This window comes from Bombus terrestris, chromosome 3 (genome assembly GCF_910591885.1).
Source record: "Bombus terrestris chromosome 3, iyBomTerr1.2, whole genome shotgun sequence".
Lineage (NCBI taxonomy): Eukaryota > Metazoa > Arthropoda > Insecta > Hymenoptera > Apidae > Bombus > Bombus terrestris.
In genome coordinates, this window is record NC_063271.1 from 17,922,885 (window position 1) to 17,934,336 (window position 11,452).

The 11,452-nt window shown below is 42.8% G+C and overlaps 1 protein-coding gene across 1 annotated transcript; it reads right to left on the minus strand.

The window, feature by feature from the left end:
- Positions 1–4,979: 4,979 nt before the first annotated feature.
- On the minus strand, positions 4,980–9,130 carry LOC125387229. The gene is made up of 3 exons (XM_048414739.1): positions 8,497–9,130; positions 5,269–6,983; positions 4,980–5,075 (listed from the first exon to the last, which is right to left on the minus strand). Exons 1-3 carry the CDS (start codon positions 9,128–9,130, stop codon positions 4,980–4,982), a joined length of 2,445 nt encoding a protein of 814 aa, XP_048270696.1.
- Between the last annotated feature and the right edge of the window lie 2,322 nt (positions 9,131–11,452).

Genomic DNA, 11,452 nt, shown 5'->3' on the forward strand with positions numbered 1-11,452 from the left:
TTGTGGAACCACTTTTCCATAATGTCGAGACCTCGCTGAAGAGTTGAGGAGGCTACTATCGGGTCTGAGTGCAATGCTAATAAAGCTGTATCATTAGCAAATGTCGCTGTGGTTATCTCTGTTAAAGTCGGTAAATCGGCAGTGTAGATGGTGAACAGCCGAAGTCCGACGACACTACCTTGGGGCATGCCAGCTTGTATTGGAAATGTTGCGGTTATAACGTTTAAGTATTTAATTATGAACAGCCTATTGGTTAGATATGATTTTAAAATGGAGTAGTAGGTGTATGGTAGGATTTTCTTTAGTTTGAACAAAAGTCCTTTATGCCACGCTTTGTCGAATGCCTGCTGAATGTCCAGAAATACCGCAGAGCAATATTTTTTCTTTTCTAAATCTTGGCTGATTTTGTGAGTTACACGATGAATTTGCTCTATCGTAGAATGTTGCTTCCGAAAACCGAATTAACGATCTGGCGTTGTTTTCAAATCCTCTAAGAGTGGAAGGAGTCGTTTCGTATCTTCTCGTAAGTTAGTATCTTCTCAAATAGTTTGGACAAAGTAGGTAGAAGACTAATTGGGCGATAAGAGTTACTTTCGTATATTGGTTTTCCAACTTTAGGAATAAGAGTGATTAATTATATTTTCCAAGACTTAGGATAGTATTCAAGGCGAAGAATTGCATTAAAAATAAAAGTGATGAGTGCAATCCCTTTTATGGGAAGCTCCTTAATAGCTTTATTACTTATCAAATCATGCCCCGATGCTTTCCTGGGATTTAGACGACGGATTAATTCTTTAAAACTCTTTAATTCTTTCTCTAAAACTTTCAGAGATGAGAAAAGCTCAATTGGAGGAGATATCTGGAAGAGTGAGTGCAAGTATTCCGTTATTTCGGCGGCAATAATGAAGGAATACGGTTTGAAGACATTAGTTAGGTGACTTGCAAACAAGTTGGCTTTTTGTATAGGGCTACGCGTCCATCCACCTTGCGGACAACAAATTGGAGGGATTATTTGCGGAGAACGAATAAGTTTCCTGGATGCCTTCCATAGTGAGTAGTTGGAATCAGCCGTGGGAGACAGATTAGCAAAATATTTTTGAAAACAGTCGTTTATAATTTTTAAGAATTTTAATTAATTTTCTCGTTGCATTATTTAGCTTACGCTTGTCGTCAGGTGTTCTATGTCAGGTGGTTTATGACTTTGTCATACTCTTACAAGTCTGCGTTTTTCTACGATTTTTTTAATTATGTAATGGTGGTATTCATGTTTATTAACAAAATTCTTAGTAGGGATGAAAGAACGGATCGTGTTTATTATGCTAGTGTTTAAATATTCCGTGGCTGCTTCTATATCTTCATTTGTTTTTAGGGATATTAAGGCTGATATTGAATGATTGAAGACTTCCCTAAAGAACTGCCAGTTTGTGAGTTGGTTATGAATAAAGTCATTAGGTTGATTTTCAATAATTGTTGAGTTAATTGTTACTATAACGGGTGAATGATCTGAAGAGAGTTCCACAGAGGAGTCGATTTGGACATATCTTGGCGAGATGTTTTTAGTTACAAAAAAATCTAATAAATCAGATAGTTTGTTAGCGTCAGTGAGCCAGTAAGTGGGTTCGTTTATACTGAGGTAATTAAGTTTGTTGGCATTTATGCATTTCAAAAGATTTTTGCCTCTTACTGTGATAATCCTGCTACCCCATTGCGTATATTTAGCGTTATAGTCTATGGGAGAAACATGATGAAATATTTAAATTCTTTTCTGCATTCTTATTTAAAGAGATTTCAGTGCTAATGTAATTTCTCTAAATGTAATATATACATTTTTTATACCCCACACCATGTATTTGTTAATTCTTTACAAAAACTAAGGTACTGAAAGTCGAAAAATGATTAGCCTGAAAGATATTTTAACTGTAATCTCGTAAAACTTATTGTATGAAAAATAAGAAATACATAAACGTAAAAAAACTGCATTTACAAAATTAAAGTTACAATATTTTCTAAACCAATTATGTTTCGGTCCAAGTACCTTAATACTTTTTTGTAGAGAATGAAAAAATGCATCGAATGGTGTAAATGTACAATGTACAATTCCATTTAAAAAAAAAGTTACATTAACACTAAAATCTCCTTAAATAAGAATGTAAAAAAATATCGAAATATCTTATTAAGTTTTCCTCATAAAGTTAAACAACTTTCATCTAGAAACATTTTTTCTCATTTCAGATGCAGAAATGATAACGAAATTTAAAACGGATTTGCTATATATTGTCGGAAGCATAACTCTGAACAACTTTTTCCTGTAAATGTAATCATCGGTCAGTCCCGGTTTCCGAGATATTCGCAAAAGTTACCGATACCGAAATGTATATATTACTATTCTGCCTATAATTACGTGGCATAGCATATGTAGCACGTGTCGATTGTCAGTTGCCTTGTGACGACCGGGTACCATGACCTGACTCAAACTTAATACTTGTCTTTTGTTTCTAGCATATATAGTGGATCACGAAAGTATTTGAACGCTCTTCAGAACAGAGAACCTTTTTTAAAACTAGACCAAACAACTTGAATTTTTTTTGAGGAGTTAGAGGGATTAGTTGACTAGATGATGCATAAAAAGAATTACTAAAAAAATGCAATTGATCGGAATCACGAAGGAAAATTTACAAGTCACCTTTTACAGGTTTTTGACCTGGGCCAGTAAAGAAAATTTAAACAACACATTTTGGAAGCTTATGTCACTTGTATTTGTATCAAAAATTTCATCGAAATCGGTTGATGCGGAAACAAACATCAGGCATCGAAAAATGAACAAAAATGTAGATTTATTACGGTTATATCGTTATACAGCCGGAAATCGTAGAAAATTGCAATTTTCATCATTTTAAACCATTTGTAGCTCATAGTAGCGTTAACCGATTTCGATGAAACTTTCAGTATGTATATAACAGAGATAATTTTTCAAAATATATTGTTTAATTTTTCATTATAGGCCTAGGTAAAAAGGTTGTAAAAAGTGATCTTTACTATTTTCTTCGCGATTCCGAGCAATTGCAATTCTCTCCAGGCATTATTTAGTAAACTAATCCTTCTAACTTCTCAGAAAATCTCAAATTGTTCGGTCCGGTTTTAAAAATGTTAATCCCTTTTAAAGGAGGTTCGAGTGTTTTCATGAATCATTGTATGGCAACGTTTGCGTGAATTACATTTCGTTCGATTAAAGATTGCACTATCTGGTCATAATGCAAACATGCAGAGAGACAAATTCTTTATGCTATAGCCACATCTATACTGAAGTAAATTTTTCGGAGGCATTTCATACAGCGTCACATCTATATTTATGAATAATATTTTCGTAGTTGTTTATTTAAATTCGTGAAGTATGATATAAAGATAAAGAGATCGATGGTTGATACTTAAAGGTACAGTAAACAAATCGCCAAGCAACGAACGAAATGGCAAACATGTTGACAATACTTGCGACTGTCTCTGTAATTTCGTACTATCGCGGGGAGACGCGGTCGTTAGAATACGCGTCAACGAGAGTCGTAAATTCCCGTTAGGATTAGAATAATCGACACCACGAATAGTTCGATCCCCGTATTTCGGTTAGGATAATCGGGGTGGTTGATGCGGTATAACACTGAGAGTCACAGAATTATAATAATGTATATTTCCAACAACTAGTCTACACGATTGAAAAGATATAAACAATTAACAACTTTATCGCACGCAGATAATGTAAATGTATACAGTATCGAGCAAGGCTCTTACACTTGAAGTTAGTCTCTTGGTGGACGTAGCACGATATGATACTTAACAGAATAAGCGAATGTTTGGCAATGTGTAATGTTCGACGCGTCACAAGGAACTGATCCACTTTGGATGATTTCTTTGTCTCATCTTTAAGACGACCCCCACTATACTTAGGTCACGCCACCGCTCGCGCCTATGCTCACGTATGTCTATTCTTGCGTGGAAAACGTAACGGACCAAATTCGACGTTTCGAGAACTCGCTGCTTGGCAACAGCTATGCGCTCGTCGATACATTGTATATGATCCGGCGGTCAGATAAGACGATCTGACTGAGACATTGTAGGGCCGCGAGTGACGGTTAGAAAATACAGCCTGTGTTAAGCCTCGTGGCGTAACATCCTTCCCCCGTTGAGAGGGTACCGATCAAATGATATGGTGTGGAGTCAGTTGCGTCGCTGGCGAATCTCCTTGGCTCCGTGTGGGTGGTCGGACTCGTCTGGATCTGGGTGAATGGGTAAGGGGACCAGTCTTTTGACGCCACGATCCAGGGTAGTTGTTGCCGTCTGCACGGTGGCGGTCCGTATGATTCCGTCGACTCCTGGATGGACCTTGATCACGCGGCCCAAAGGCCATTGCATGGATGGTACGTTATCCTCCCTGAGGACTACTACGGTGCCTACTCGGATGTCGTGACTGCCCTTGCTCCATTTATTTCGGATGTTCAGCTCGTTCAGGTATTCTCGATGCCAGCGGCGCCAGAAATGTTGTTTGATCCTTTGAATATGTTGCCAGCTGGAGAGACGATTGGATGGAGTATCCTGGAAATCTCGTTCTCGAAAGCTTGTTAGTGCATCTCCGATGAGGAAGTGACCGGGAGTAAGGACAAGAAGATCGTTTGGGTCAGATGATATTGGAGTCAGAGGACGGGAGTTGAGGATAGACTCGATTTCAATGATCAGTGTGTTCAAATTTTCGTATGTTAAGAGCTCGTTACCTGCGACACGTCTGAGATGTCGTTTGAAGGACTTCACCGCAGCCTCCCACAGCCCGCCGAAGTGAGGTGAGTTGGGAGGAATGAAGTGCCATTCGATTCGTCGATCGGCTAAAAAGGACTGAATCCTTACCTTATGATCGTCGGACTGCAGGAGGTTTCGGAGCTCTCGTAATTCATTGTTGGCGCCAACGAAGTTGGTGCCGTTGTCAGAATAAATTGTTACACAGAATCCTCGGCGAGCGATGAATCTTCGCAGAGCAGCAATGAAGGCCTCGCTAGTGAGATCGGTGACCAGCTCGAGGTGGACTGCTTTGACTGCAAGGCATACGAAGATTGCTACATATACCTTGATTTTTCGTCGGTTGCGATCCTTTCGTTCCTTGATGTAGAACGGTCCGCAATAATCGATTCCGACGTTCGTAAATGGACGAGATTCCGTTATCCGTGCAGCTGGAAGGTCGCCCATTACGTACTCTACTGGAGGTGGATTGGCTCGGCAGCAACGTACGCACTTCTTCAGCGTGCTCCAAACTTGACTACGGCCGTCGATAGGCCAGTAAGATCTCCTTAGGGCATATAAGGTAGCTTGAGTTCCGGAGTGGAGATTTAGGAGGTGTTCATGCTCGATTATGAGTGCTGTAACTGAGGATTTGGGTAGAATGATTGGGTGTTTTTGAGTGAAGGGCATTGGTGAATAACTGAGTCGGCCTCCGACTCGCAATATCTCGTCCTTGTCCAGAAATGGATTGAGTCGTTGCAGCTTCCCCTTCACTGCAGCATTTCGATCTGTGCGGAGAGTACGTATTTCATCTGGAAAATAACAGAGTTGTAACAATTTGACCAATTTGTTATGCGCATCGGTTAAATCATGTGTGGTTAGAGGTCCCCCCCGATCCTGTTTTTGCCTCCATCTGAGGCAACGAGCGGCAATTCTTATCAGCTTGGGCCAAGAAGAATATCTCTCCAGTAGACTGTGGTCAGGCGGAGTCACGGACAGACATGTTGCCTTCTTTTGCTCTGGTATTTCAACTAATGGTACTGGGTTCCACGACGGCCAGTATTTTTCAGGTTGTTGGAGCCATTCTGGTCCATGTTGCCAAATGGTAGATCGCAGGAAGTCTTGGGGTGATTGGCCTCGAGATATGAGATCGGCAGGGTTATCGGTAGTGGGAATGTGGCGCCAATCTGAGGTGTGAGTCTTTTGTTGAATCTCTGTCACACGATTGGCGACCAAGGTTTTCAGCGTGTGAGGTGATGTATTAATCCAGTGTAGAACGATTGTAGAATCAGTCCAGTAAACGGTCTGAGAAATGTTGCTTGGTAACGCTTGAAGGACTGTAGTGGCCAATGATGCAAGAAGAAGTGCTCCACTCAGTTCCAGCCTTGGAATGGTTTGTGATTTGAGTGGAGCCACCTTTGACCTTGCAGTGAGGAGTCGTGTCCAAACATGACCATCCGGAGCGATGGTGCGAAGGTAGACGCATGCCCCATACGCCCTTTCGCTGGCATCGTAGAATCCGTGTAATTCGATTTCCGCTGCAGTCTTGATTATAGTTTTACGTGGAAACTTCACGTTATTTAGCAAAGGTAGCTGTGAATAATATTTGCTCCATTCTGTGTGTACGTCAGCCGGAAGAGATTCGTCCCAGTCAAGTTTTAAAGTCCAAAGTCGTTGGAGCAACATCTTAGCGCGAACGATCACTGGTGCCAGTAATCCAAGAGGGTCGTAGATCTTGGCAATTTCGGAGCTGATTGTTCTCTTCGTAATTCGAGAGGCGGTAGGATTGATTTTGACGGAATACAGGATCGAATCGTCAAAGGAATTCCAAACAACACCCAGAGTTTTGAAAGTTTGCGATTCGCCTAGTAGCAGCTTATCGTTTATGTCCTGCTCGGAAAGTCCTCGTAGCAGTTCCCGGTCGTTCGCTGCCCATTTTCGGATGTTCAAGCCGGCTAGTTTAAGCAATTGTATGAGCTCCGTTCTCAGTAATTGTACCTCGTTCCTTGTATCGGCTCCTGTGAGAACATCGTCGACGTAGAAGTCTCGCTGTAAGACCATCGCTGCTCGTGGGTACCGATGTCCCTCGTCGTCTGCCAGTTGTTTGAGGCACCGAATGGCTAGGTAGGGGGCCGCTGACAGCCCGAATGTCACTGTGTTAAGTTGATAGATGTCCACTTCTCCGTCCGAGTTGCGCCACAAGATTTGTTGGAATTTCCGATCCTCTGGACGCACAAGAAATTGTCGATACATCTTTTCGACATCGCCTGTAATGACATACTGATGAAAACGAAATCTTAAAAGGATAAGAAATATGTCGTCTTGTAGTTTCGGTCCCGTATGAAGTACGTCGTTTAATGAAACTCCGGTGGTGGTTGGTGCAGATCCGTCAAACACGACTCGGAGTTTTGTAGTCCGGCTGGATTCTTTGATCACGCCGTGATGTGGCAGAAAATATCCGTCGTCCGTGCAGTGGTCCGTGGTGATCTTCGTCATATGTCCTAATTCCAAGTATTCTTGTATTACGGCGTGATAGTCGGCTTCGAATTGTTTGTCTCGTTGGAATCGACGGCAGAGGGAAGTGAGTCGCTTCATTGCCATGGCTTTCGAAGATCCAAGCGGAGGAGTTGTTTCATTGAATGGGAGAGCGACAACGTATCGCCCTTCGTTGTTGCGTTGAACGTGATTTCGAAAGTGCTCCTCGCACTGTCGTTCCGATTCCGAAATTCTTGCGGTGGGCGGTCCCTCGTCGATTTCCCAAAAACGGGCGAGGTCCGCCTGTAAAGCCGTCGTGGAGGTGTGAAATGCGTATGCTAATGATTGTGAGGTTGGGCTCCCCCCGATGACCCATCCGAATCTCGTCTTTTGCAGACGCAAGTCGGGCCCGTTTGCTTGACTGATATCAAGTTGGCCGACACAGAGTGATGCTAGTGTTGGTCCGGCGCTCAACAATATTTCGATCGGAGCAGGTCTATGGAATCTTGGATCGGCTAATTGGAGATTCCTAGGTATCTGTATCGTTGAGCGATCTACGGGTTGGTTTGGGACCCAAGACGCGATAGTCGGTATGATCAGAAACGTCAAGTTGCGTTCGTATGTGCCGTCAATAGAGGTGATCGTGGCCGTGATGTAGCGTTTCGAGGTCGTCGATAACGTGTTGAGTGCTCCGATTGGGACCGAACATTTCTGTTGATTGAGTTTTAATGAGTTAGCGAGCCTTTCGGTGATAAAGTTCATGCTAGAGCCGGTATCTAGCAGAGCTCTACAACGAACTGGTTGAATTTCATTATTCAAGATGTTGACCTGCGCTGTGACTAACAAGTCGTGTTGCAATTGTTCAAAAGGGAGCGGGGTCGATGAGTCCGTTTTCTGTGGTTCGGTCCCTAACAGGCTCGTCTGATGACGTCATTGTTTTCCGTGTCGTTTAGGGCTGGACGATATGGTCGATCCCGATGCCGACGATCGCGGTAACCGAGATTCGCGTTTCGGGGATGTTCGCGGAGACGTTCGGGGAGACTCTCGGCGAGAATCTCGACGAGACGCTCGGGGAGACGTTCGGGGAGACGCTCGGGGAGACTCTCGGCGAGAATACTGGCGAGACGCTCGGGGAGACGAAGATGAGCGTCTCGAAATGTGACGAACGCGGGGACGGTGAACTGGGCGAAGATCGACCGCTGGATGATCGGTCGCTCGACGATCGGCCGCTCGATGTTCGGTCGACACGTGTTCGTGTTTTGCTATGCCCCTGGTCTTGATGCAGGTACGTGTGATGTCGCTGTCTACAGATGCGACATGATCCCGCGGAGCATTGAGTGAGAGCGTGTCCCTTGCCTAAACAATTGGTACAGAGCGACGCCCTTTTGGCGATTTCCAGGCGTTCTTTGGGCGTCTTCGTTTTGAAGACATGGCAATTCCATAATTTGTGTTGTCCGTGGCAGTTCGGACACAACAACGTATTGTGTGTAGTTACGAATGTATAACTTCGCGGCGCGTCCTGTCGCCGACGGTCGTGTTGCTCGGACGCCCCCCTTTTGACGGTTAATGATGAGCATGCTCTGTCGCTATTCGTCCGTGTTTTCAAAAAATCCACTAAATGCGTATATGGCGGCAATTTCTTGTCCGGTAGGGTATGTTGCCATTCGCGAACGACGGCTGAGGGTAACTTCGACGTGACAAGCTTTATGAGAAAGGCGTTTGACGTGACTGGGTCCCCGAGTCTTTCTAACGCTTGAAGATGTACTTTGACTGTCTCGATAAGATCGTCTATGGCTTCGGGTGTTTCTTTAGTTATTCTGGGATAGTCGAGAATCAGGTCCCAGTGACGCATGCAGATCTGGCGGTGGCAGTCGAATTTTTCCCTAAGAGCGTCCATGGCGATTGCGTAATTTGCGTCGGTGATGGGTAATGACTGTATGCTTCGCGCGGCCCAGCCAGTCAGGGCTGTTCGGAGATGATGAAATTTCTGAACCGGTGCTAAATTTTCATTTCTATCTATCGCTGATGAGAAGGCATCGTGAAACGAATGCCAATCCTCGAGGGCGCCATCAAATGTAGGTATGCGAACCTCCGGTAGTTTAAGCGGTGCGGACTCGCGGCCGACGGCTGATTCGCCGCTTGTCGACTGTGACGGCGTGCTCCGTCGTGTATTGCTTAATTGTTTGGCTACTCGGCGTTGCAGCCTCTCGTATTCTTCCTCTAGCTCACTGCCGCGCGCGGTCTCTCCCTCGTCTAGAGTTACGATCTGGTATTGTAGTGCACGGATGTCCTTCTCGTAGGTTTCTAGACGGTCTTTAATGTGAAGCAAGTCGAACTCGTCCGGACAGCCTGATTGTTCAATGTCGCCCAGTTTTTTTGCGAGGCGTGTAAACTGGGCGCTACAGTAGCCCCGGCGACGACGCAAGTTGGCGAGCTCGTCTCCGGTTGCCATTATTTTTTATGTAATTGGTAATGAAATCGTTTGAACTTACTTCTGTTGGCGATTGTCCACTTTGTGGCGGGAGGCTGTGTGGTTGCGTTTCAACCACCGAATTATACCTCTTCAAAGGTGACGACCCTTTACGTTACTGACCTCGCTGGGGTGGTAACGCTTCTGCTGCTGGTTGTGTTGGATTCACGTGGCACTGTATGAGAGTGGGTGTCACTGGCGTGCACTTTTCACTTGACACAGAATCCGGCTCGAAGGACCATGTAATTTCGTACTATCGCGGGGAGACGCGGTCGTTAGAATACGCGTCAACGAGAGTCGTAAATTCCCGTTAGGATTAGAATAATCGACACCACGAATAGTTCGATCCCCGTATTTCGGTTAGGATAATCGGGGTGGTTGATGCGGTATAACACTGAGAGTCACAGAATTATAATAATGTATATTTCCAACAACTAGTCTACACGATTGAAAAGATATAAACAATTAACAACTTTATCGCACGCAGATAATGTAAATGTATACAGTATCGAGCAAGGCTCTTACACTTGAAGTTAGTCTCTTGGTGGACGTAGCACGATATGATACTTAACAGAATAAGCGAATGTTTGGCAATGTGTAATGTTCGACGCGTCACAAGGAACTGATCCACTTTGGATGATTTCTTTGTCTCATCTTTAAGACGACCCCCACTATACTTAGGTCACGCCACCGCTCGCGCCTATGCTCACGTATGTCTATTCTTGCGTGGAAAACGTAACGGACCAAATTCGACGTTTCGAGAACTCGCTGCTTGGCAACAGCTATGCGCTCGTCGATACATTGTATATGATCCGGCGGTCAGATAAGACGATCTGACTGAGACATTGTAGGGCCGCGAGTGACGGTTAGAAAATACAGCCTGTGTTAAGCCTCGTGGCGTAACAGTCTCAGATACACACATACGGCAGGATTTACTGCCTACTAATATAATAATTTTCTCAATTGTTTATGAATATCTTGGAAACATCCAGGACCAAGTAGCGGTTACATACATGTATAGGAAAAGATTGTTCAAAATCATGCCCCCAAAGAAAAAAAATTAAAAAATCATCGAAATCGGTGTGTAATAAAGACAATAATTACCAAAAATTAATCACGTCAAATTATTGAAGGAAATATAATATATTAAAGGAAATATCCTTCTTGAAACCATACAACTTTATTTGAATTTATTTTATGCAGTAATCGATATTTATGCAGTAATCAAAGTGATTTCATTTATACGTGTCCTACATTGTATACATACTTACATTTTTCTTTTTCATTAAATCTTCATAAAATTATCAATTTTTTATGGTTTATATAACGTAAATAATTATTGTGATCATATGAATAAATAAAAGTCGTTCTTCGTGTTTAAGATCGTGTTTAAACAACGTATAAATAGGATGTCAAAAATTGATAACATTTACATTGTTATAATAGAAAAAAAACAGTTAATAAATTCATTTTTAGTTAATGTATAATTGAACTTATCTCATACGAAAATTTGACTGCTCTCGTCAAATCGTTAAATGAATATTTAGTTAAAATAAATATTTGATATATTTATACATATATACTAATTAAATATAGTGACGATATTCTTTCATCGTCTCTTCAACAACCGAAAGAGTCCCTGAACCGAGTATTGTTCTAAAATGCAGAAACGCTTCTACAAACAAGAAAAAAATACCTAAGTTAGAGTAAATGTCAAGTGCACTATTCACTTTAATACGATGTAGTATC